Source organism: Oreochromis aureus, linkage group 22 (assembly GCF_013358895.1).
Source record: "Oreochromis aureus strain Israel breed Guangdong linkage group 22, ZZ_aureus, whole genome shotgun sequence".
NCBI classification, from domain to species: Eukaryota; Metazoa; Chordata; class Actinopteri; order Cichliformes; family Cichlidae; genus Oreochromis; species Oreochromis aureus.
Window position 1 is genome coordinate 25,053,494 of NC_052962.1, and position 27,267 is coordinate 25,080,760.

A 27,267-nucleotide genomic window follows, 5' to 3' on the forward strand; every position below is an offset into this window, starting at 1 on the left:
ATCGTATTTAACCTGACATGTTTTCTATAGCCTTTTATTAACTATTAGAAATCTATTATTATAATTGTTATTTTTTATTTGGAATATTTTGCAAATATTACTTTTCACTTTACTTGCTATGATATTTTATGGAGTCTGCAAGCCTGTAGCAAGTGGTGTAAATATATGTATAAAATTACAAATACATAATATTACACGTGTTGTGAGATTTTTAATTAATTATTCATGTAGCTGATGGATCAGCAGGACTTACATCTATACCGTCTTTGCTCATTTTTTCCCGGATATACATCCGGAAATTCCGTCCGTGTGTAAATATATGCATCTCATTCAAATTTACTTACGCACTAAAAATCATGTCTCTATTCACAATATAGGAGAATGGATGCACTTACTACTTTTATCCAAACTGTGGCAGAATATCATGAAAATAGCACAGACATCAGCCAATCTAAAGTGTGCTATACAGAGATAATCATGAAATCATGCACATACACACCACAGAACCACAGACCAAAAAAACTCAAATCAGCTGCAGAAAACAATCCTTTACATTTAACTAGTGAAGCTGCAAACCTCAGCTCAGTGGGCACTAATGACCCTCCTTCCACTTAATATGTGCTTTGCTGATTGTTAGCTGGATGTTTGATGATCCATGTATAGAAACTTGAGAGCTGGGGCTTTTAAAATAAATTGTTATTTAACACAATAAATTATACAAATGTTGACATCATTACACTTTTCACACTTTTGCATTCACACTTTGTTACCTGGGTGGAGGCTTTGTAAATGTGACTTTACTTACAGTTTACTTAGACAGAATACTGCAGTATTTAGGAGATATATGGGGCTTCACGTGTGGACAGAAAGCCACATGAAGCAGCAGGTCAAACTGTAGATTTTATTCAAAGAGTGTATGCATAAAGATTTAGATACATATAAAACATAACGCTTATATATAGTACAAAATACAGTGTCGTATGGATGCATTTCCCTGTGTGGTTGGCCAATAAACAGCATATTTTAAGGGTTAAATTGTACATCTATGACTTTTTTTCTGTGCTTCCAACGATCAGGATCGTTTATTTATTCTATAAATAGTAGCCATCCTTAACCCAACTGGACATTTACAATAGATAACTAAAACAACAACATATTCTCCTTACATACAAAAACAGTTTTATTATGTCATTCACACACAAACACACACAGGTAAATGTAAACCACTCAGATTAAAAACTCACTTTGCAAAAATGATGCAGAAAAATCTGAAAGTAAAAGGAAGATTTTCTTTAACATAATATTTAAAAAATCCAACTTCACATGCACAACTTCATGAAACAGTTTATTTGTTTATTTGCTGTACAGCTGATTAGTGAAGATCCTCTGCAAAAATCCCCGTTTTCACATCTCAACTAAATCCCTGGATAAACAATAAAAACAGAAGTACGCTCCAAAAAAAGAGGAAATAAACATTTTACAATTTAAAACTGGGAAAAAAAGGAAATTCTTTCCTACATTAGCGCCATATTTATATCAAACAGGCACCCAGAGAAAACATAAAGTGACATTCTTTCTTTAACTATGGTTTTGCTGTAATTTCAGACAAACAAATTTTTCCATCATAGAAACAGAAACAAGAACAATTTCATTACAAGGAAGAAAATCAGCTACAGCACATTTAATGTACCCGACTTGTAGTTTAAAGTGCTCTGAGTGGTCTAAGACCAGAAAAATGTTGCATAAATGCAATTACAGTACACACATTCAGGGGACGTTTATATTTAGTAGCCCAAAGCAGGAACGGAAACTATTATTATTATTATTATTACAGCAGATCTAATGGACTCAACTGGACATTTAAAACCCACAGGTAAAAAAAAATGCAGCGTTTTGTATATAAATCTAAATATAGTTCCTTTGGTTACATTAAGCACCTTGTTTTTTTCACACATTCGATCACACAGGTACCTGAATTTAATATTTTACATCAGTTTTCTAAAAGCAGAACTGATTTCAGTCAGCATGAATTTGAGGCATCTTGTATATTTAAGAAGTTCACTTATGTGACTACACCAGGGGTGTCAAAGATAAGGCCCGGGGGCTAGAATCAGACTGGCACAGACTCCATTTGGCCCGCTGAGCAGCTTTGGAAAATGTGAAGGTGCGCATAAATTTTGGACTTTTAATTGCATTTTCACAACTTTTACTACTAGTAAAGACCTCCCCGATGGCCATTCAACTTTCTGTTTTAAAATTAACTGACAGTCTGGCCAATGAGCAACCAGAACCTTTTCTATTATTTACATACTTTTGAAGTTGGTCTTCTTTTTCTTATATTAGGAGATCTCAGGGATTAAATGTGCAGTTAAAATTCTTTACAGCGACAGAAAAGGGGGTTTCACTGGTCAGGCCCACGATTTAAATGAGTTTGACGTCTCTATGCAGCTCTAGATTTTTGGCCACACGCATCGTGGCCTGGTTGAAGCCAGGTGTCTATGACTGTGTCAGTTTTACCGCCATTTCAATGACATATCAGTAAGGTAGCTCAGAAAAGAAAGTGGTGGTAGTTTTTCCAGCATCTCTTGCTTCATCATTCCTGTGTGAGGTCAGGAGTCTGTCAGAATATTGTGGCTCTGCAGCTATTTATCAAAACACACATAAGACTTGTGACATAAATCAGCTTTGGAAAATGTAAAGGATAGAAAAAAAATAGAAAAAAGATTTTTAATCAAAAATAGTGTGACATTCATTGTGCAGATTCTTATCTCTCCATTTTTTTGACATCATAAAATTAGTTTAAAAGTCTCTTTGTGTTCCTGAGAAATTCGATGGATTAAAAAACCCTCTTAGTCTTCTTGCAGTGTTTCAATCTGAGAAAGAAAACAGGTGTAAATAACATGTTAGACAGTTCACACTGTTCTGCATAAGACAACAAATGAATAGAAATAAATCCTGCTTCTCATCCACAACTTTGTCTCTGCGTGTTGGGGTGATATAGTTTAAATGTATGCTTATTCTTCCATCGCAGCGTGCTGCCATGCATCAAACGTAATTTTCTTTTCTTACTAATCTTTGCAGGGCTCTCCTGCAAACGCTGCCTGCTTACCTCTGCTCTTTGATTACATTTAAACACAGTAATTACAACAACAGGTCACAGGACATTTTAACATTCGCTGTTCCTCTTGTTCACACTGAACTTGAAATACTCGAAGTGCGCTCTCTGATTTCACTGGAACATTTTAAAAGGTTACATTTATTTTTGTGCAAATAGCCATGTATGTGCAAGGACACATTACATGTACTTCATGAACTTTTGGATGTTTAAGTAAAGGATTTAATAATATTATCTGATCTTTTCTACCTACCTCCTCGTCTGCTTTAATGGCCACTATACAGGTGGATCTTGGCGAACGAGACGGTCTCGAAATACTGATTGTGGCCTTTCTCGTAGATGACATAGATGTACTTGCGGTCCTCTGCAGAACCGCTGTCCAGTGAAGTGATGCAGGAGTAGCCGCTCGGTCCCGACCATATCTGCACGGCTTTCTTCTCCCAAGATTTGCCGTTTGTCAGCGACCATTTCAAGGTTAGGTTCACTCCTGAGGGAGATTATGAGGTTATTTACTCGATCACCCAACTTTATAACATAAATCTTAAAGAGAGTTTTCAGTTCAATTTAAAAAAGTATTAAGGGAATCCTCGATCATCGTAGCATAAAGATATCAAACTCTCCACTTAGAGAGCATAAACCATTGTGAATCCATTTCAGCTGCTTTGGTGCAAATTAAAGTGACAACATGTGTACTCGAGAGGCAACGAGGAGACAAACTACCAAAAAAGGGAATACTTTTTCCAAGACCATTGCTCTCGCCTTATCCATCCTGTCTGATTTTTCTCTAGTGTTGCTCTGTGTTAGTGTCCTTCTCACTATTGGTACTCTGGTTGCACAGATAGTTCAGTGACACATCCATATGTGCCACAAGAAGGTTTGCTGTGCCCCCCAGTACAGTCTCAAGAGTGTGGAGGAGATACCAGGAGACAGGAGAGGTTACATGAGGAGCTAGGCAGGAACGTAGAAGGGCATCACCCCAGCAGCAGAACCAGTCTCTGCTCCTTTGTGCAACTGTCAGAGCCCTACAAAATGAGTCTACTGACATTCTTCAAGATTGTGCTCCATTAGTGTTTTTGAGCAGCGTACGTTCACTTGAAGGGGACTTATCCTCATTAACCGTAATTACAGGCTCCATATTTTGATTATTAAACTCTGGAAGAGATTTACTCATCAAAACAATCCTTCTTTATTTTATTTGGGCCTTTGTGCAGCCCTTCAGTTCATCTACTATTAAAAACAAGACATTTTACCTCCCTTTCTGTCCTTTGAGCTAACTGCTCTCTTTGACATCAGAGACAAGAGTTTAAAAAACTGTGTGAAAGCGGAACATTTCATATGAGGACAGATCAGTGTAACTATATTTTTACTTAAAATAAACAAAAGTACTGCGTACAAAAGTAGAAACTGTGCTTCTACAGAATTAAAGTGCTTTGTTTACTAGAGTTTAGCGCTTCTTACTCTTTTCCTCGTTGCAGGGGTTGGTGAAGTAGATCACGCCCTCTTTTTGCAGAGTTCCAGCTGCCACTACAGGATCCACCAGTGCCTCGTCAAAGATCAGGCCCTCCAAGGGCAGGGTCAACCCTCCATCATAGCTGTGCACCACAATGCGACACTGACAGTGGTATCTGTTCTGGTTCCGCACGTTGATGGCGATGGTGCCATCAGTCAACTCAATCGGCTGCAGAAGAAGAGACGGGAGAGAAGAGACTAAAACTAAAATGAGTAAAAAGAAGCTGTTAATGCTTGTGTCACTGCGCGGACCTAGCTTTAATGATATTACATTTTATGAACTTCTCTTTTACTATGATGCCAGTTCATAGAATCTACAGAAGGAACTGAAACTGGCAAAGCAGGTAACTATGTGGGAGTGTAATCCAGTTTTATAGGAATGTGAAAATGCTGCTTTGGTAAATGTGATTTCTCTTAAAGTCACTCTGAAATTCATTTAAAACTTAAACTTTTTATTCTTTATATGTTATTTTACATCATCATAGTGTTCACTTGTTTGTGCTATGTGGTAGCTGTGTCTGATCATTCTCAAAGAAAGACATTTTTAATCCCAGTGACACATTTTCCTGGATACCTCATACCTGGCACTCATCAGGGTTAAAGTCTTGTGCTTTCTTCTTCTGGTTGTAGGGGATGCTTTTCAGCGCCGCACCGTTGTACCAGGTTTCCCCGTGGTCGTCGCTCAGGATGCAGAAAACACCGTCGCCCTCCAGCGTCCCGTGACCGCAAACCACCAACCTCCCCTTTGCGGGATTGAAGCGCTTCTGTAGTCCAAAGCAGACAAAACAGGGAGAAAGATGGTGATGCTACATGGTAGGGTGTCACAGTCAGCATCTTGACCTCTGTTATAATTCTTATCAGTGCACAGTATTACATCTGAGTAGATCACTAAACATCTACAGGTTTTTATTTAAAAAGCAAACCTTTTGGGTGTACCGAGGCTTTAAACTGCAACGTAATGACTGAATGAATCTGGGGATTTTTGTTATGCATGTTGTTGTTTTTGCGCTCTCCTGTAACCTCAAGTATTGGTTCCTTGTTTAGGTTCTTGTTTCAGTTTTTAAGTCTTTTTTTATTATGCTTTAACTGTGAAAATTGTTTAAAGTCATCAAAATCTATTCCAAATCTCTCTGCTTTAGAGATACAGATCGCTTTCATTTAAAGTAGAGCAAAAAAGCAGTAAACCGAGAAGTAGATTTTTTTATTCCCTCTGAATTGGAGCCATAAAAACACTCGAGTTCAAACTGGGCGCTGGTACAGCAGGTAAACCATATGCCGTAAGGTTATTCCTGAGGCCCAGGTTTGAATTTTTCCCATAGCTTTCCTGGTTTCTTTCTTCTGTCCTTTCTAAAACAAAAACTAACAATCACACAAAATATATCTTAAAAAGTATAAACACCAAATATAGTTTTTTTTAAACAATAACAGCGGTAACACCTGTTGATCACCTGTAAAGGCTGAACTATTAAATCTTTACCAGAAAATTCAAATTTTTTAAAAGAAAAAATATCAGTTTGCATATATGAGTTTTAATTTGCATGATTCTTGCAACATCAGCCATTTTTGTGTAACTGATTCTGCTTTTTCAGGAAAAACTAATTTCTCGATGACAATGTGGAGGTCTCAGAAACTGAGAATAGCTCGTATGGAATATGATACACGTGGCATCACAGGCTCAAGCGTGCACATGGTCAGTGAGTTTCAGCTTGTGACGCCGAGGCTGAATACATGTCGGCACTTTTACATGTTGGATCATTTGACCTCAACAAGAAAAGACAAACAACGCGCCTGAGAGAGGCTGTGATATGGCATCAAAAGCAAAACCAGGCAGCTCAGTTCATTTTGATGAACTGGCGCTCCATGAGGGATTTAAACCCTGTTGTGCCAAACTGTGGCACTTTCAGTTACTTTACTGACCATTTTCTGTCTGAGCTTGAAGCTAAGAGGATCTCCACTCTCACTTCTTTAATTTGGACAGAATAAAAAAAGAGACAGGAATCGAGAACCAGCTCCAAACTGTTCCATCATTTAACCTCCAGGCTCATCAGTTCCTTTTGTCAAAGCTAGCTGCTAAACAGCAACGCCGAATTCACAGCAATGCAGCTGTTTGCACACATGAAAGTGTTTCTACACAGAGATAATAAAGCAGTGCAGGCCAGCTCTCCTTCCACACAGAAAACTGATCAAGATCAACGATCTGATCCATCAGCAGATTCAACAAGCGCCTTGGTGCTTCTAATGCACAAAAAACACGCTTTTCACTGACAATAAAGATTCATACTGCCAAACCAGTGCACTAAGTTTGCACACACTTGCAAAATTATGCATAATTACAGAGGCGGAAAGCCACGCAGTAAAATCTTACTTTATGACTTTGATGGGAATACTGACCTGTCAGGATTCACATGATCTAAATAAAAATGAATCCGGCTTAAAGGTCATTGAAATCATTTTACATCTTGAGAAGTTCAGTCACTTCAGTGTCACATGACTCTCTCTCACCTGGAGGCCGAGGCCCGGCCCGGGAATGAAGTTCTTCACCCCGAGCGTAACCGAGAGGTTTCTGGGCGGGCTCCAGCTGAGGCCGTCGTCCAGGCTCTCCACCATCATGATGCTGGGTGGGCTGCAGTGGTAGAGGTAGAAGCACACGTCGTAGATCAGAATCACTGAGCCCACTTCCTCGTCCACCACAACGGAGCCCAAGTTCAGGCCATCCGGCTTCATCCCGTCATCGACGATGAAGCTGGTCGGGGACCAGGTGGCTCCTGGAGAGACGATAAATTGTTTATTTTGACTTCAGATTTGATGTTTTATGATTTAACTTTCTACTCACGGAACAGTTGTGTTATAACTCTGGGGTTTTTTTGTCCATGTTTTCCACTAATTTTGTGCATTTTCTCCTTTTAAAACCAAGATTTCAGTTTTATGTTTGGGGCTCAATCACGAGAATTTATGCAATCAAGCTGTTGTATTGCTGGTTTTTTCTACAAACCAGGGCTAAAACTGTGTCATGTGTGACATAATTTTGAAAATATTTGTAAAACCAAATATCTGCTGCAAAAACTGACTGATGCTAATGATAATGACATATCTCTCTTAACTGAACTGGTCTCCACAGAGAGGGCAAACATCAGACAGGTGTGTGAGTCTCTGCATCGCACTGCACCGCAATTGTTTTAGTCGCACATGAGGTTAACACAGGGACAGTTCTAAGAGTTTTCAAGGGGATGGACAAATGGATCATGACTGCGCTGCTATTCTACAAATCCTTCTAAACGTTTTCAGCTATCGTGTCTACAGACAGAGCGATGACGCTACCAAAAACACAACCTCCTGGGCAGAGGTAAAGAATAAATGCCGTCATGGCTCACGACAGGTATTAGCTGTAAGTTTTTGAGACTTCTACATCATCAGCGTGATTTTTTCCCCCAGAAAAAAACCCTAAACAATTTGCACAAAAGTTACAGATGTAGCAAAAATGATGCAAAAGAGTTTTAACACCTTTATCTGTTTATTTATTTATTATTTTTTGCATTTGATGTCTGCCTTTTTCTTGCAGTGCCACCACTTCCCAGTCTTGCTTAAAAGTGAAGTTTTGCACATTTTGACCCTCTGTGTTGCTCTGACTTGTGATCGAATGCACGTGTGCAGGCTGTTAGTTTGACTCAGAGTTGATGTGGTCTTGCCTTTGTCAGTGGAGCGCCGCATTGCAATGAACTTTGCTCCAATGTCAGAAGAAGAAGTCTTCCTGGCTTCTGCAAATGCCAACAGGCTTCCTTTGGGGGTGAAGGTGAGCAGTGGGATCCTGTAAGTGTTCACCTGGCCCTGGGATCCACTCACCCACAGCAGCTGCTCCTCAAACACCAGGGGGTCGATCTGAACAGCGGGGAGAAGGGCAGGTAAAAGAGAGGGAAGAGATATCTGTGAATTATCTGTAGGCAGGAGCATCTTCAGCATGCTTCAGGTTCAGGTCACATGATCAGGTGATCTTGCCTTTAAGGAAGCGATTTTGTTTGACAAGAATAGAAAATGTAACAAAGGTAATTTTTAATTTATTTTATAAATCACTCAAAATATGCAAGTGCTTTAGCTTTACGGCTCTTTAAAGTCATTTTCACTTCTAACCAGCCTCTGCCTCTGTTCTGAGGTTTTAGAGAGACTGATGTCCTTCAGCCACTAGAAACCATTATCAAGGGTTTAAAGTGGCATCCTGACACCTAAAATGAATGAATAATTCAACCTTATAGGTAATCTGGTACAGAATAGTCTAGATCAGTTCATTTTTCATGTGGTGCAGCCCGACAGTCCTTCCAGATATGACTATGAAGGCAGTTAAAGTCATCACATGGCCCTGTTGTGCACTAACTCCACTGAAGCGAGGAGCTTCCTCCTTCTTTTTTTTTATTGTGTCAAGTAAGTTAAATTCAACATTTCAAACATCTCAACTTCTATCACCAAAAACACAAACCGTTTCTGTGCAGTTTCAATATTAATACATCTGTTAGCTAAGGGTAGAGGTGCAGTATTTTCCAGGAGCACAAAAGTGAATATGATGATTTCACACTGATAGACAGGTCAGGAGAAGATGAGAGATTATTTTGAAGGGTAAAGACTGTAACAGATAAACTGGAAATGTAAAGCTTACATACCACATCCTAATGCATGCCAGATTTTTAAATCAGGCAGTGGATCTATACAGGATGTGCAGCTGAAGTTATCTGGTTATTTCATATCTGAAGACTATCCTCTCATAGTTATAACATGGTATTTAAAGTGTATAATTCACCTGGCCCTGGGCTCCGCTCACCCACAGCAGCTTTTCCTCAAACACCAGGGGGTCAATCTGAACAGCAGGGAGGAGGGCAGGCAAAATAGAGTCAGGGATGTCTGAGAAGTATCTACAGTCAAAACCAGTTTGGGCAAGAGCATCTTTGGCATGCTTTAGGTGTCATGTATCACACAAATATGTGATCTGGCTTCGAGTTTAGGACATTATTTTTTATTTTATTCAACTGCAACATTTACCTAAAAATACTTTATTCACTTTAGACATCCCCAAAGCATCCAAGTTCTAGACAAAAAGAAACAAAAATCCTAACATTTAACATTTAATGAATCGGTTTCACTCTAATCAACCTCAGCTAACACGTCACCAGCTCTACCACCTCCACCGCACACACAGCAGGGCTTCAGCATGCTGCTATAACCCGGTAATAAGCAGGTAATAACAGGTACTGTACCTGCTGAGGGTTGACGGTGAGGACACACGAAGACGCCAAAGCAGAGAGCAGTAACCAGAGTGCAGAGAGCCGCCATGCTGCCATGTTTGACTTCCTCCTCGGATTTCTTCTTCTTCTTTTCTCCGACAGTCTCAAATAAAACAGAAACACACAGCAACGATCGCGCGAAAGCCTCTCCTCTTTTATCTTGCCTTACATCTTTAACCGACACTTCTTCCCAATAAGTCATATGACAAAGGCGGTCACATGACTAAAGCACCTATCAAAATAAAAGAGGAAACTTTACTTGATTTCATTTTTAATCCTAAGGACTGATTATAAAGTATCGTTATATACATTACATAAGCATGATGCAGTTTCTTTTATCGTGTCTTTTTTTTTAAAGGTAATTTGTATTCAAGGTTGCATTGTGCATGTCGTACAGTTTTACACATCCTTAGACATCCATAATTAAATTATATGTGTTTTATAATTTATTATGTATTTTCCTCAGCTTAGTTAAACTAATATAGATGATTTACAGAGAATCTTTCATACACCAATTATGCGTGTATATTTATATACTATACAGTATTAAACATGTTCTTTTTGTTTGTTTGTTTGTTTGTTTTTATTTTTTGGATAAATTTCATTGGTGTGTAAATTCTGAGCATCTGATTCTAATTTTCTTAAATTTCAGATGTCCATTCAATAGATAAGAACATGGAAGAGGTTTCATGCACTTACCATTTTTATCCACATGGGGGCAGAAACAGCACAGATACCTGTCATGCACAGAGAAAGACCTGCAAAGTCAGGTAAAAGGACTCTGCTGGACAGAGATGTCAAACATTAGGTAATAGCCAAAGTAGTACACACACACACACGACCAAAAACAAAGCAAAATCTATTTGTGCTATTTACTGAAGCTCCAAACCTCAACTGAAGTTAGTAGGAAGCTGCATGCAGAAATCCAGTTTCACTATGACATTTATAGTGGAAAAAGTTTAAACTTTAAACCTTTACAGCGAGGAAGGACTCTTATTGGTGCAATATAACCTTTTCTTGAAAAGATACAAAACATTTTCAAAAACTGTGTGTGCCTGGAGGTGTTTTTCAGTAGGAGGGAAGGAGGGAAATCTGGTGGTTAAGACATAAATCAGTAAACCAGCATACCCACTTAAGTGTCAGTGCACATTATACGTCTCTCTTTATATTCTATCTTATTCTGCAGCAGAGCAGCTGCTGATTGCACTTTTAATTATTAAAACTGTCAAAAACATGAATGCCATTACACTCCTGTGTGGATGTGGAAGGTGCTGTTTGTCTTTTAAGGGAGCTGGTGCCACATTTAAAGGTAAAATATGAAAAACTACTAATAAACAGGGTGCTGTGGCTGTAGATGTCTGTTTTATTGTCTAAATTTTTATGTCTTTTGGGACTGTGTTAAGATCTGACCTTTCTCTGTTCTGTGTGATTTAGCACGCCTTGGTCTGGGGATATTACATTTAGGTCTTCATATTTGTGTAAATCCATATTGACCCGGACTGGCGTCCTTGGACCTTATGAGTTAATGTGTAACAGTAGTTCTGAAGATGTAGCTTCTTGCAAGAGAAAACAAACCTTAAATAGTCATAAAACTGGATAAAACTTTGTGTTATTCTGTCCCCCCAAAAATAAATATATTTATACATATATATCAAAATGAAGCCAGTTTTTCTCAACAGGTCCCTGCATGAAGGCCATGAGCCGAGTTCTAGTGCTGACATGTTGAGCTGAACACCACACAAACCACATTCCTGCAATCACGAGTTTGGGCTGAGCTTAGTCATGAGAGAGAGAAACAGAGCAAGAGAGAGAGAGGCTGAGACACATTTGTGTGTGATAGAGGCGTACGCTTCAGTTCTGTGTGTGTCTGTAGGACCATCATGTGGTAATTCTCTCGATTAACAAGAGTTATGGTAGGAAGAACAAAGGGAATACAAAGATGACAGCTTTGGTGAAGAGATGGAGTTTCATCTAACGTTCAGGTAGGACATGTTTAGTCCTGTTTTGGAGCTCTCACGTGTACAGGTGTCAGGGGAAAAAAACAACTTACAGAGGAACCTTTGCACACAAAGAAATGCATAGGAGCAAAAATATTCAACCGTTGTCATCGTCGAGGCTTCAGTTTAACTTCAGGTTAGGGATACACAGTTTAGTTTATGAGCAGGCAAAAAGGATGTGCAGTTTGCAACACCGGACATGAAAAAAATGATGCATTGTAAAGATAACAGCTGGTGGTTTACTGATAAAGCCCTCTGAGTGGTACAAATGTGCATGGAGTGCAAAGACACAGCCTGCCTCCACATGTGTGAAGTGTGTAGTTCTTTTTCTTCCCACTCCTCATCCGCAGGTGCAGTTAAAGCAGGCATTGATGAACTGTCTCCATGCCAGTTAGACCTTATTAACAATCAAGGAAGTGAAAATGAAAGCAAATAAAGTCAGAATGAGAGCAGTGAGGAAGAGGTTAGACTTCAATAGGTTAGACACTGACAGTTTAAATTTCACACTTAACTGCTAAACTTTGTTTCCGGCGACAGGCAGAGAGAGCTGGTTATAAACCATTTAAGTTCATTACTTTTCTTTTATTTGACGGTCAGTTTCGGTGCTGGAGAGGGTCGTGGTTCAGGTGTAGCGTCACCAGGAAACCTGTGTTTCCTCTTCTTTTGCATTTTTGCACGTTTGTGTGCAACGACGATACTGGTAAAACTCCCAAATAATCACAAAAATGTAATTTCTCAACAGTTCAGCCCATTTGTTCTGCCTCTGTAAGCAGATATTGTATCAGTATTGCACAGCAGTCATGGCCCACAGCCCCGAAAGCAGAAGTCAAAGTTTCCTGCAAGGTTGCAGACTTCTCACAGTTAACAGTAAATGTGTTTATTAGCGATAAAGGCCTCTCTAAGGTTTGTTGTCCCCCGTTATCGTTATGTCTGTGGTTTCTTTAACATATCGACATCAGCCTCCTGCTTAGCAGCACCAGCTATGATGCCTTTAAAAAAGATATAAAGTGGATTTTATTTATTCATTTGTACTTTGTTACCTGGGTGGACAGACACTGGAAGCTTCTGTGCTTTTTAAATTATTGGTCACAGATCGACTCTGGGTTTAGTTTCTTTCAGTTTACTTACAGAATACTGCAGTTTATGGGAAACACGAGCTATAAATGTGCACCTAAAGCTCTTATAGATTTTATTCAAGTGGTGCAAAGATGTAGGGATCCATGGAGTGCTGAAATGAACATGAAATGGAATGAGAACCTTACCTTATAGGCTATATAGTAACCCTATAAAGGCCTCAGCCTCCGGTCAGATCAGTAAGTAACACCTTACTATTACTTAGCTGGGCTCGCTTTTTATCTTCAGCGGTGCCATTCTGAAATCTGTGAAATGGTCCATTATCCAACCATTAGATGACGGGTACACTGTGACTGTTGAAAGGATGGACATGGTCAGCAACAATAGTCTGGTAAGCTGTGGTGTTTAAACTGTGCTCACTTAGTACTAAAGGGCAAAGTGTGTAAAACGAAATGGCACATCCACCATGCATCCTTGATGCGAGACTGGATGGATCCACGCTTTTTATGCCAAATTTAGATCTTACTATCTGAATGTGGCAGCAGAAATCGAGATTCATCAGACCAGGAAACGTTTTCCAGTCTTCTTACTAGAGATGGACCGATCCGATATTACGTATCGGTCCGATACTGACCTAAATTACTGGATCGGATATCGGAGAGAAATAAAAAAATGTAATCCGATCCGAAGTATCACAAAATCACCTCACAAAACGCGCTACTTGGAGTGACCCAGCTCGAGCAGTATGTGTCACGTGATAGAGCGGCTGTTGTCTGCAGACCTGTCGCCGGTCTGTTGTAGCATTTGGAGCCTTGCTACATGCTTCCTAACCCCGGCATTTCATCTCGGTGAAAACTATCCCAGAGAAGTAAAGCAAGTGTGTAAGTTCATCCCTGAATGTTTGCATAGTATTTCCACGTTAAGCTTAACAACTGATATATTGAGCCACAGCTGGACTGGCCATCGGAGTTCCATATTGAGGTGAAAAGGAAGCGATTTGTCCCGTACTTCAGCTAGAATTAAAAAAAATAGACACAAAGCTGGAGTTATTCTGTCTTTGATGCGCAGTTGCATCTACTTCTCTCATTCACTCCTCCTTTCTCTCCTGTTATTACTTCAAACATGAAACTGATCAATGATCAGCTGATCGGCTTTTCTGCCGCAAGTCCCGTCTTTCTTGTTTGTTTATCGCCCACTTTGCGCTAGACAGAGGAGACCAGCGGATAAACAAGAGCAGCAGTTTTAAGCGTGATCAGCTGTTGTTAGAATGTATTTAATATTAATTTCTAGTATCAGCTGAGGTTTGCTGGAGTCAGAGCTGTAAAAGCTGCTGGTCATGACATCCGTTTGGATATGTGGTGAGAGGGAAACATGAAGATGAAACCAGGAGATGTCCTTACTGAATCATCAGAGCTGAACAGGTGATGGAGAAACAGGTTTACCTTTTAGGTGACATGAATGAGTTGAAGGGAAGTTATGAACTGTTTCTGAGAGACAAATAACACCAGGATCCTTTTCTAAGTAGCTGACAGCTGGTAACTGTGCAGGGGCGGATCTAGCAAAGTTTTGTCGGGGGCCAGGTAGGGCATTAACAGGGAAAGGTGGACACAAAGACATACTTTTCTTTGTTATGTCATTTAAAAACTTTGAATAAATAATTATATGAATCTTACAACAAAAGTGGTCATCTGATTAAATGTATAGAAATCCATTATTGTATATAGTAACTAATAAGTCTAATATACACCCTATGCTATAGTACTTTTTCCTTTGGGAAGATACCATAGTGTAGTCTGCAATTCTGTTGAAGATGTTGAATCTGTTTAATTATTGTAGAAAAATAATTTATTTCTGTGCATTTGTTTTACACTTGCATTAAATTAAAGTTGATTACATCCATTAAGGGCGGGGGGTGGTTCCCTAATATTTTTGCTGGGAGTTGGCAACCCTATTAGTTATGTTGCTTAATATTTCCACTAAGTACTCTTTAAAATACCAGAATAGGGAGGATGGTTTAGGTTTAAATTTATTAGATTGATCAGTGTTGCTGAGCTATAAAGTGTTTTGGGTGCAGTATATTTTTTGCAAACAGGTATAACAGAATAGCTTCAGTCTCTTGTTTTTTAAAACTTGAGTGTGAACTTATACAAAATGCAGCAAGATATTTATAAAAAACAGTTTTATTGATTACAAAATGCGCTATATCGGATTCATATCGGTATCGGCAGATATCCAAATTTATGATATCGGAATTGGTATCGGACCTTAAAAAGTGGTATCGTGCCATCTCTACTTCTTACATCCAATGCTGAGAAACCTGTGCAAAATGTAGCCTCAGTTTCCTGTTCTTAGCTGACAGGACAGGTATTCTGCTGCTGTAGGTTTGACGTGTTACATGTTCAAATGCTCTCCTGCTTACCTGTTATACCCACTGGTGATTTGAGTTACTGTTGCCATTCTCCTCTGACCTCTGACCTCATCAAGGCATTTTCACCACCAGAAGTACTGCTCACTGGATTTTTTTCTATTTTTCAGGCCATGTACCTAAATGCATAGAGGTACTGTCATGTGACTGGCTTATTACACTTTTGTGTTAATGAACAGTTGAACAGGTGTATCTAACAAAGTGGCTGGCATATAGACTAATATACATGCTTTTCTCTGTGTTGGAGGACTATGTGCTGCATTTGTAACATTTGACTGATGTAACTGATCATCAAAGTGATGTAAGAGTAAAAAAGTTCAAACATGCATCTAATATACAACATGCATAAAACCATGCATGTTATTTATATATGATATTTATGTAAAACAGTACAGCTACACATTTTTCAGGTGCTTGTCAAGTTACTTCTAGTATGTAATCAATGCAAAAGTGATTTTAACTTTTCTAGTCATTTCTCTTTAATTTATTGACTAACCACAGAGCAGCTTTCATGCCCATGACTCAGCTCTCTGCGCAGTTCAGTACTGATAGTAGCTAAATATTTTAGTTCCTTTGGTTTTGTGTGTACCGTCTTGAAGTTCCCCTTTGTCGGGAATCATACACTAGGAAAAGAATAAATGAATGCATTCATTTTTACTTTATCTCCTATCAAAACATGCTTCCTCACTAAGGTGTTCTCCAGGCTTACCAAACAGTTGCCCAATGCTATTCATAGTGGCAGTCACAACCTCTTACACACACGAGTTTCTTTGTGACTGTCTTTCTTGTGATTCTTGCAAAATCGTGCATGACTCTGCCATCACATGAGCCAGAGGAACTTTTAAGATTAACAGTTTAGATTTTTTAATTTAAAATCATTTGAAATGAAGTCGGTCTCAGACGCTGTGTTTTCTTCTTAAGGACACAATGACCCCCGAGATGATGGAGGACAGGAACGGAGTTTGCCGCATAGTGGAGGAGAGAGAGGGGGACGTTCAAATTCAGTACTCCAGACCTCATGCGCGGGACAGCATCAACAGCAGACCTGACTGGTCGAACGGTAACTGCATTTTTATTGTATGTATTTGATGAACAGCTCTTCATTCATCACATCCTTAGTTTAATTTTTGTGCAACAAAGATCGGCTGATGGTAGATGAATTTATGGCATATAGCTTTTTATGCCGATTTACTGGCGGTATTGTTTCACTGTTTGACATTTGTAGCTTGTTAACTAAATGAATTGCCTTTTTACTGCGTCTGTTTGAAGGAACAAGGCTTCTGGTCTCAGTATGAATCAGGATGTTTAGCTGTTAGATATAAAACAGGAAGTAGGATAAATAAATAACAAAATCTTTGTGCCTAACCCTGGCCAAAGTGTAGTCTTCTAAGGCCTATGGCAGCTGTAGAAAAATAATTGAATCAATTCATTTGGATTTGTTGTTTCTGCTTCTTTTTGCTGATACAAAACAGTCATGAGAGCATTCTTAACAGTGTAGGAAACCCTTCATCCTCTGCAGCTTGTGCTACCTGTGGTGCAATTTTATTTTCTATTTATTCGCTTCCCGAACCTCTCTTTTCATTCCTACACCTGGGACAAGCAGATATACCTTCTAATGGGACCTAAAAGCCGAGCTGCTCTTTTAAACCACCTCAGTGAGGTTAAATGTTGGACGTCACAGCAGTTTCTGAAACAAAGTACCACAAATGCTATTGTTCAATCCCACAAACTGAGAGCTTCTCTTGGTCATTTGAAAGCTGCCAGAAACATGAGTGTTCACTTCAATTCAGGCCTCATGTTTGAGCCTCACGTTAAAAAAAGTTGTCCTAGTTAGAACCATCTATAGAATAAAAGCTACACTTTCACACTCAGATCTGCAGAAAGTCGTCTATGTACTTTTTAAGCCTGGATTATTGCACCTTCCTGCCGTCTGGCAGGTGCTTGGCATCTTACTGGATATTGCAGACAGCATCACATCAGCCCCATCCTGGCTTCTCTCTGTCAGCTCCACGTATGAACTGATTTAAGAGTTTACTGATCACTTCTTAAAGCTTGTTTGGGTCTGCCTCCGAGCGAGGCAGCAGAATAATTGACCTCGTATGAGCCTGCTCGAGGCTTCGGGTGGGGCTTTTTTGGTGGTTCAAAAGGTGAAACTGAAATCTAAAGACAGCCCTCAGCTGTGACATGACCTTTCTGAGGAGACCAGCCTTCAGAATTAATGGCTTCTTTTAAATAGCTTCTGAAAATTCATTTCTATAGACTTGCTTAGATGTGATGCCTTTTATCATTAGCTGTCTCCCTAACTGCCTGCCTCCAGTTTCTTTGAAATATGTTAATATTTTTTATTCTTTTTGTGGGTGTTTGTGTGACCTTAATCTTTGGAATTCATTTTAGTAGCCTAGATTTTTCAGTTCTGTCAAAGCACTGGATTCTTATCAAAGCTGTGTGTTTTCTACCATCTGTTGAATTGGTTGTAAATAACATGAACAAGCTGATAAATCATATTTAATAAAAGCCAAATTGGGTTATTCATCTCACATACTATATGGAGAAAAGTATTGGGCTTTGAATTCAGGTGTTTTCAGTCCCGTTGCCACAGGTGTATAAAACCAAGCACCAAACATGCAGTCTGCCTTTAAAAGCATTTGTAAAAGAATGGGTCGTTGACTAAATCAGAGCGTGGTGCTGTAATAGGACGCCACCCCTGCAAGAGCTCAGTTACTGAAGTTTCCTCCCTCTTAGATATTCCACAGTCATCTGTAATTTGTGATATGTGAGGTGATAAGAAGTAGAGATGATGGCAACTCAGGCATAAAAAGTTACAGAGCTCAGTCGCTGCTGAAGTGGACAGTGTGTAAAAGCAGCCAACTCTGTGCTGGCTCAATAACTGCAGAGCTCCAAGCCTCTGGTAGCGTTCACATCAGCACAAAGACCAGGTGCTGGGAGCTTCATAGCATAGGTTTCCATGGTCCAGCAGCACCTGTAGATGTAATGTGTAGGCAGTTTTGCCCACATAGTGCTTCAGTCAGACCTACACTACCTTCCACTATAATTATAGTGCCTGTTTCAGTTCAGAGAATATATTAATGCAACAGTTGTTTAAAGGTTGATAAAGCCAGTTAAAATCTCGTTCTTACTTAAAGACTGCCTGGGTCAATCTAACCAATAATTCAAGAACTCTCTGGGTGGATTGTTTGCAAGTTGTTTCTGACTCCGACCTGTTTCACTCTGTGTTCCGCATGCATGCACACACATTTGTTTGGAAGTCTTAATACATTTTTAAGCTTCTTAGCACTAAAAAAGAAAGTATAGTGCCACACTGGGTGTCCTTGTGCAGGCTTTTAAATATGAAGTGAAGGATTTTGAGTATGCAACCCATGCTTACGTGCAGTCCAAGAATTCAACAGCCCAATAGCAATAACATTATTTGTAGGTGCAGTGCTGATTGGTTATAAAGTGGGCTTGAACAGGAAGAAAACTGCATCAGAGATTTTAAAAAACAGCACAGACCTGACTGCAGTGGGCAGTTTTCATTGTTTTTAGCACTGAGTTTCACTTCACTACAAATAAGTTCTTTTGGCTGCACAACTTCTGTAGTCTCTTCAACAGCTAAAGATCCAAAAACCGCACAAACCAGAGTAGCCCACAGGCAAACTCACACTGCCCCCATGTGACAGTACACAGCGACACACACAACACACAACCATGCAGGTTCCTTCAGTGCAATAACAGTCATCATGTCATTCCTTATTTTTCCCCTCGCTGTCCACGCCCCATCTGGAGTGGCTCCACACCCAAAGAGACTTTTGAAGCGGTGTGTGGGAGGCATTATGATCCCAAAATAGTTTTCACACAGACACCTTGATGACATGTCATTATTTTCTTTTCTTCTATTCTTGGTTTCCTGTGACAAATGATTGAATGACACATGGCACATTTTAAACCAGCACAATCAGCCAGCGCATTCTTACAGCTCACAGAGACGTTCTTTGAAAAAAGGGACAAAAAGAAAAACCTGGATTATGCTCTCGCAGAACTGCTTCTGCAGTCGCCTTTTCAAACCTGTAGTGTGAAATTCCTCCTGCGCCTTATAATGAACCACATACCAATGCTGGGACTGTTGTGCCAGGAATGCTTCAGGCCTGCACGCTTTACCAGAAACACATAAAGGCAATTTTCACCTCTGAGCACAGTTTCCTCATCTCATTTCCTTATAAGTAACACAGTGTTAGATTTTATTTTTGTTCTGTAAAGGCCTCGGATTAAAAAGTCTGCCCTAAATCTGTGGTGCGTATTTCAACCCCACAGCTCATCCTGCGGCTACTTTTCTTAAAGTTGTTTGTGATGACTAACATACCAGAGGTGGAGTGAGGTTTTAATGACCTACATTAAAAAAAGGTCCACTATTGAAATCAGTTGATCTTTACGATTACTTTTTAGTCCTTATTCTTATTGAATGCACGCTGTCAAGGTGTTGGTCTGTGATGTTTTTTGGTTTATGTATTTGGATGAAATGAAATGAATCAATCAATCAATTCAAAGGTTTTATTTCCATACTCTGTCTCTCTCTCAGGTCAGTGTGTAGCGTCAGTGCCGAGCTGCTCGATGCTGTACCCCAGCTTTGATCTGCCTCGGTGCCGTGCCAAACTGGAGAGGGAAGGCTTCCAGGTTAACACGCACGCTGAACAGCAGCACGTTAGAGATCTTTACCGAATTACAGCTTTGCTGTTAATTTGTTTGTTTCACGATTTTAGATTCCACGTGAAGACATGGAGACTCCACTGAAAACAGCTCTGGACGTCCCCTCGGTCAGGAGATACATGGTTTTCAACTCGGCTCAGTTTCATTTCATAATGGCGCCGGTATGATGATCTTTCTGTTCTCCATTATCACTTCCTGTGTTTATTTTGTTTATTTTCAATATTTTTCTTTCAGTTTTCATTCTTCCTTTGAAATTTTTTTTTTTTTTTAAATTTTATCTAATTTCCATCTGCAGACCCTCTGGCAGGTTGGTGTTAAACACAAGTTAGTAAAAACATACAGAGACACTATTTACAGGTCATGTGACAAGGACAAAAACAGTGATCACATTATACTACAACAAACAATGACAAGAAGAGTGGACAACAGGGGACAATATAGATAACAATAACGGAAACACATCAATTATATTGCACAAACCCCAGTATTGCACATGCACTGACAGTCCTGATATTGCATTGCATGTTTTTCTTGTGCGGGCTGTTTCTGACAGTCAGAGTGAAAAGAGAAAAGAGGGCAAAAGAGACAAAGATCTCCATCAATCAGTTTGAGTCACTTACAGAAATTCTGCACTTTCATCAAACCTCCGAGGTCTTGACTAACTGGATAAATAGGGACTTTTCACAGGCTCATGGTTCAGAGGAATTCCCCTTAAAGGCTGCTACAACATCTTGCAAAGAAATGTGGAAAAGTTACACAGATTTCAGGTTTTATAGAAGCTGTAAGTACTCCTCAAACAATCCTGAAAAAAGCAAAACAATAATATTGATATATTTTTTTAAACAACCTTAATTGTTTAACTAAATGATTTACTGATTTTATCTTCTTTATCTATGCACTGTGACTAAAATATCCATTAAAAGTATCATTTAAACTTTACCACATTTACTTTACTTCTAGCATACAAGTCAAATGACCTTACACTAGTTCAGTATTAAAAAAGCATTGTTCTTTATTTAATATTCAACATAAATAAATCTTTTTGTTTAGAGCCAACTTTGCAAACCTAAGCTGTGCTTAGAAGAGGCCGTCTCCCAGCTTCCAAACAAACAAACTATACTTGTTCAGTCTCTTTCTGTAACATTTAGACTCTGATATGTAGCTCTTTTTTCTTTTCTTTTTTTTTGCAATTTCTCCGACCATTGCATATTTGAATTTGCTTGGTCATCCGGTCCTGAAAGACCAGCAAACTGCCAAAACTTCTGCACCCGGCTGCCACTTACTCTCATATTTGCTATAGAAGCAGGAGGGTCTGCTTAGCTTTTCACAGGACTGCACGGAGTCGTGTGAAACTGTTAATGTGTAGTTTAGGTGACATATGGCAGAGAAAACAGGACGTCCTTTTATTTGAGAGTCATGAATAGAGTAATTGCCACGATTTCAGTGTTTTTGCTCTGGCTGTAAGTATTTAGTGAAAAACTGTAGTTACTAATTCTTTTATGTTTATCTAGTAATTAATAAACAGACTAATAAGTTTGCAATTCTAATCAAAACAGGCATCATTAACATATCTGTGGGTTCTGGGTAAATTTGAGGTTTTTCATAAGAAAAGATTTATTAATAACTCTGAACAAACATCAACAACAACAGTAAAAATCATCCTTTTAAGAACCAGAATATTTAATGCTGACACTCCTAAAGCCTCCTCTCCTCTGCTTCCACCAGGTGCTGTATGTGGTGTTGTGGTGTGCCTTGTTTTCCACCCTCCATCTCTACATCACCGACTACTGGGTCCTCTGTCTCTCCGTCAGCCTGATCTCCATCGTCCTCACCACTGCCGTCATCCTCATCCTTCACTGCAGTAACAAGGAGGTAAGTCAGCTGTCACAATGTCTTAGTGAAGCCAGTTTTGACACAAATCTGACCCCGAACTGATTTCTGTGTCAGATCAACGTGAATTTAGATATTCGGTTGGTCCAGGTCAACGAGATGCTGGTGAGACACAAGCTGCTGGTGGGCGTGGCTGACTGGGTGCGAAACTGCACCGGAAACATGAAGGTTAGTTTGATAACATCAGTTCAAACTGGCAGAATATGAAGCTGAGTACGGGCTGTTTCATACAGAGTTCAGACTACCAACTTCCACTTCATTCATTTCCCTTTTCTTTTTTTACAACCTGCCAAAGATAAATACACAAATACAAAAACGGCCAATGAGAGGAAGTAACACCTTTAATTGACCTCAGTGGAAAATGTCGTGATGCGGAGGAAAAGTGTGCAGGATAACGATAAGGGTTTAGGAAAAGAGAAGCACACAGACTAGTGTCCTTAACAACATCATGCTGTCCAAGAATAAAAAAGACAAAAACAGTTTTCATATCTTTATTTCCTGACTGCCAAAACTAGGAAAAACAATTTAAGGACTCGTCACCTACTGAATAATATTTAATAAATGAGTTTTTGTGAGTTTTTGATGGCCCACTCCTGAAAAGCCTAAGAAAATGTCGGATGTCACATGTCGGATGTAGCAAATATGATACAAATTAAAACTCAAGAGTATGAGTTATTCAAAACTCCAACACCAACTAATCCAACAGCAAAGGCAGTGATGCAAGATTATTTTTAAGGTAAATATAAAATAAATTCTGAAGTGTTCACAGGAGTAATAATATTGCATGTTGTGGTGCAGGGCATCTTCCATGCTTAAACAGATCTATGAAATAAAGTGGTGATTAATAGGCATCATGTCTGCTGTCCCCTCTCTGTGTCTCTCTGTAGCTGTACTTCGTGTATTGGGACATGTCCCCCTGTTTGAGGGCGCTGACTGAAACTTTAGAGGAGCCCAGCTTTGTGACAATTGACACTCAGGTGAGAGAGTCGAGTACATCTGTCACCCGGTTTGTTCTGCTGCTGCTGCTGCATCGATTTTTCTGGAGCTCCGCTGTTTGCCCTCCTTCCAGATCGATAGAAATATAACTCCAGGTTGCCGCAGGAAACAAACGCAGACATTTGGTCTTTAAAATGATAAAATCGATGTCTAACTCCCATCAGAAAAAACTGAAGAGCAAGATGTCTCACTTCGTCCTGGTGACCAAAGTGTCGGCCGGAGACTCAGATGCCGAGGAGCAGGACTCCGATGAGCAGAGGCCTCTGCTGGGGAATGGCAGCGCAGCCAGCGGCCGATCATCCAACCAGCAGAAGGACGCCACAGCCACCAAAAACTACAGCCTCGTCCCCGATGCAGCTTTACCTTCTCAGGTGAGAGACATGATGGTCTGGGCCATAGTAGACCCACGCTAGTCATATGAGCAACAGATCTATCACATCTGGTTGATCACAGATGTGTGCAGCTTCACGGGGCACTAAAATCAGAGCTGAAGCGTTCTGCTTTTCATTGGAGGAGCAAAATGGCTTCTGTCACCAAACCTGATGAGCTTGTTTTATATCGTGGGTCACATTCAGCTCACTTTGATCTTAAGTGGGCCGGACCAGTGAAACAGCTCTTTCTCTCAGTGCAAAGAAGTTTAACTACACATGTAAATGGCCTGTATTTGTATAGCTCTTTACTCAGTCCCTAAGGACCCCAAAGCGCTTTACACTACATTCAATCATTCACCCATTCACACACACATTCACACACTCGTGATGGCAAGCTACATTGCAGCCACAGCTGCTCTGGGGCGCACCAACAGAGGTGCACGTAATCCCTGAGATATCAAAGAAATGCAGTTTCAACAGGACGTGTCAGGTTTTCTCTTTGACAAAGACATGCTGCTTTTGTGAATAAAAAGAAATCTGTCAGCACGACTACTTGGGCTTAAATTCTAAGAAATAAATGCGTAAAACAGCTCAGTAGTAGCTCATTACCCAAACTGTGTTTTTTCCCCCTCTGGTTCTTTCTTGGTTCTTGCCAGACTCTAAAAATAGGTAGAGCCTCAGCTGAACAATACACAACATACTGTATTACACCATGTCATTATTTATTCAGCGGAAACTAAGGCAAAAGCAGTGAGTGAAAAACTAGGTATGTGCCATGATTTAATAGCTTGTACAGCCATCTCCAGCACAAGTGGTGCTAGCTAAATGGATGTGGGGTGAGCACCTCCTTCTTATATCAGAAAGTCACTGAAAAATGTGCCACCCAAAAGAAGAGGAAGGCAAAAACGCTTATTTAAGATTTTTTTAAGTTGTTGTCTTTTTAATGGAAAGCTTTAGGAAATGTTAAAGTATTTGTGCCTTACATTCTTTGACCCACCTGACCCACTTACCCACCCCCTCAAAGATTTTTACCACCAGCCACCACAGGTGCTCAGACTCGCTGATGATCAGTCAGTCGAGCGCATTTGAGTAGCAGCGCCTGGCTGCTGATTACTGTTGCACTAGAGATTGCACTAGTATTTTCAGTTAATGAGTATCTGATTGTTTTTATGGCTATATTTATATGACTGAGACCTTAATAAGCCCCTTGTTTAAAAGTGTAGCCTGCAGAAAAGGCTTAACTAATCATTTCAAAGCACATTTAAGATTGCATTTTGATAGTTTCAATCCCACCTCACATTTCCTCTCACACAGATCCAGCTAATATCTGCTTATGTCCTTGATTTTATCCTCGCAGGCTAAAGCCTACCAGCTCCTCATGACCTACAGTGCAGCTTATGTGAAGCTCCTGGTGTCTGAGAGGCTCTCAGGATCGTCACACCACAGAGGCCAGAGGAGCCACTGCAAAACGGCCCCCATCTGCCTCTGTCAGTACATCAAAACGAAGATCCTTCAATAACAACCAAAAGCAAACCAGAAACACAGAGAGCTGCTGGAAACTAGACAAACTGACATATGGGAGCATTTTTCTCAGGAGGCATTATGGATTAAGAACATTTTGATTCCCAGAAGGACTCGTTTGGAGCTTCAAACTCTTAATTTCCTTAGTTTTAAGGTTATCACTCTCTTGCTGTATGTCAGCTGCTGTTTTCTTGCCCGCTCTGTTTGCACCAGCTGGATGTTTACTCATTTGCACGCTGCCAAACGCTGTCACTGCAGAACACAGGTCCGTCCAGCTGCTGTAAAACAATGTTTGTCCTCCCGTATGCATGGCAGTCAGTCGTGGCCACTGCTTGTTACTGTTTAAATTATTTGTACATATATTAAATACAGGTTATTATGACTTGACACACAGTATATGTATATATGGGCTTTTCTCAAGTAGAGTTTTGAGGCACTTGTACTATTTCCATATTATGTTACTGCTGTCTCACTACATTACTCCAACCCTAGGCAATCACACGTTGTAATTTTAGTAATTGTTAAATTGTTCTTGCAAGTCCAGGCAATCGCATATCCCACACATATTAAAACCTATCCATATTTTTATCAAACAGGCTCGTTTTGCCATTTTTTTTTAGATGTAGTGGGAGGATTGAGTTTTGCATCTTTGATAGCTTAGACCTCAGAGGATTGATATTTATATTGTGATACAAAAAACACAGTTTTTAATAAAGACAGAAACAAGCACTGGTATGTTGCATGTTTTTTTAGGTGTTTTCTGGTAATTCACTGTAGAAAAACTTGAAAAAGTGCATTTGGGGTAAATTTAAGGGTCATAAAACACGCGGGATCGATGGCTGCCTGTGACAGGTGTCCTTCTGACTGATGAACAGTAAATGAAAATGATGAAGCAATATGTACGTATGTTTGCCTTTAAAATGCATTCAAGCGCAGTATTCGGTTGAATAAACTTATTGTGCTATTGTTGACAAGGACACTAAGCCTGTCGAGTGATTTGTAGACAAAGACACAATGTGTGAAGGGAAAGTGATATCAGTGTGCAATGAGCTTTGTTTTTTTCATCCTGGCAAAAAATTTTGCTTTGTGCTTCTACACCTGCGGTTTCACTTCCCAGAATCCATCCTGAAATATTTCCAGACGTCGCCCATCAGTCCTGATGTTGGGGCCGAGATGACAGCCCAGCGAGGGAGCAGCAAGATGACACAAACACAAACAGCAAGACAGCCAGCGTGGCTGACGCGGGGGGGAAGCTGGGACCGTGTGATAGAGGAGAGAGGCGTGCAGCGTGAGGCCAAGTTAAACGATCTCAGAGACACCGGCTCTCCTCAGGAGGCTAAACGACCATCTGTGATCCTGCACACACGGGCTGGCTCGACTCCCACCTTTTCCCTCCAACCTCTTTTCTGTTGGACAGAGACTTCGCACCATTTAAAGAGGCAATACCACAGATTTTAACGATTACTACATGCAAAAAAGCTATATAGAAGAGGTTTATCTGTACAGTTACACTCAGCATTGTTTCGCTGTGCACCCCAAAAGTTATAATAGGGACACTTTCAGAGTTTTACATCAGCTGTGAACAAAGAAGAATTTAGGAGTAAACAAGCCACTTATTTCTCTCAGGAGAGGTGAACCAAAACTAGAACTGAAAAAGGATGATTGTCTCAAAAGTTTCATATGTATGAAAAAAGAAAAACATTTAAGGAAACTTCAACAAATGACAAACCTGTAATAAAAGATCACTAAAAGAAATAAAGTATACCAAACTTTGTGTAATAAATTGCACAAAAATGCTAGCTCTAACAAAAATGATACTAAAACTCATATATGAAAACTGATATTTAATTCCTTATTTTTAATTCATGAGAGGCTTTAATAAACCCTCCAAGGCTTTCAGGCTTTACATGAATAATTTTCATAAGATGTGAAATCAGTGCAAGATTCTCAGAATAAATGAGTCGCATGGAGGGAAGATGTAAGGTCTGGAATTAAAATAGCCTGTGCTAAGGTCAATAAACAAACAATAAATACAAGTTTTTAAACTGGTGCAATATCAATACCTATGTGCGCAATTAATTATAGTAGTGTTATTGAAAAAAACAAACTGTCCAGTGAGCAAATAAAAAGGCATGAAAACTACCACTGGAAAAAAAAATGATCTGTTTTCTAAAATGTAGGTAAGAAATCTTGAAACGGGGACTATTTATGGACTTTATGTGAGGGGGGCCCGACAGACTTGTCAGGCACAGTGTGGAACCCAAAAACCCATATTCAAAAAAGCGTGCAGCATTGGTGCAAATTTAATAATGCACCTATGCCCAGCAATATAAACAGAGAAAATCATGATGAAACAAGGAGAGAAGCACCCCAACAAAAGGGGGGGTGATAAAATATTTGG

The 27,267-nt window shown here is 39.7% G+C and overlaps 2 protein-coding genes across 6 annotated transcripts; one reads left to right on the forward strand and one right to left on the reverse strand.

Annotated features, from left to right (window-relative positions):
• Window positions 1-887: 887 nt before the first annotated feature.
• On the reverse strand, window positions 888-10,100 carry LOC116318944 (sialidase-1-like). Of its 2 annotated transcripts, XM_031738134.2 has the most exons (8): window positions 9,865-10,100; window positions 9,411-9,467; window positions 8,311-8,500; window positions 7,127-7,389; window positions 5,206-5,388; window positions 4,574-4,793; window positions 3,369-3,602; window positions 888-2,873 (listed from the first exon to the last, which is right to left on the reverse strand). In XM_031738134.2, the coding sequence occupies exons 1-7, from the start codon at window positions 9,946-9,948 to the stop codon at window positions 3,382-3,384; spliced, it is 1,218 nt and encodes a 405-aa protein (XP_031593994.1). In that variant the 5' UTR covers window positions 9,949-10,100; the 3' UTR covers window positions 888-2,873; window positions 3,369-3,381. The 2 variants fall into 2 exon arrangements, with proteins under 2 accessions (XP_031593994.1, XP_031593995.1); XM_031738135.2 differs by lacking the exon at window positions 9,411-9,467.
• A 1,585-nt stretch (window positions 10,101-11,685) lies between these two features.
• LOC116318939 (transmembrane protein 268) lies at window positions 11,686-25,845 on the forward strand. Of its 4 annotated transcripts, none has more exons than XM_039605633.1 (10): window positions 12,061-13,201; window positions 13,298-13,353; window positions 16,309-16,447; window positions 19,961-20,055; window positions 20,142-20,249; window positions 21,814-21,960; window positions 22,069-22,146; window positions 22,866-22,955; window positions 23,139-23,345; window positions 24,703-25,845. In XM_039605633.1, exons 1-10 carry the CDS (start codon window positions 13,138-13,140, stop codon window positions 24,862-24,864), a joined length of 1,146 nt encoding a protein of 381 aa, XP_039461567.1. In that variant the 5' UTR covers window positions 12,061-13,137; the 3' UTR covers window positions 24,865-25,845. The 4 variants fall into 4 exon arrangements, with proteins under 4 accessions (XP_031593986.1, XP_039461567.1, XP_039461565.1 ...); XM_039605631.1 differs by having other exon boundaries at window positions 12,066-13,201; window positions 22,036-22,146; XM_031738126.2 differs by lacking the exons at window positions 12,061-13,201; window positions 13,298-13,353 and adding an exon at window positions 11,686-11,873 and having other exon boundaries at window positions 22,036-22,146.
• Window positions 25,846-27,267: the final 1,422 nt, after the last annotated feature.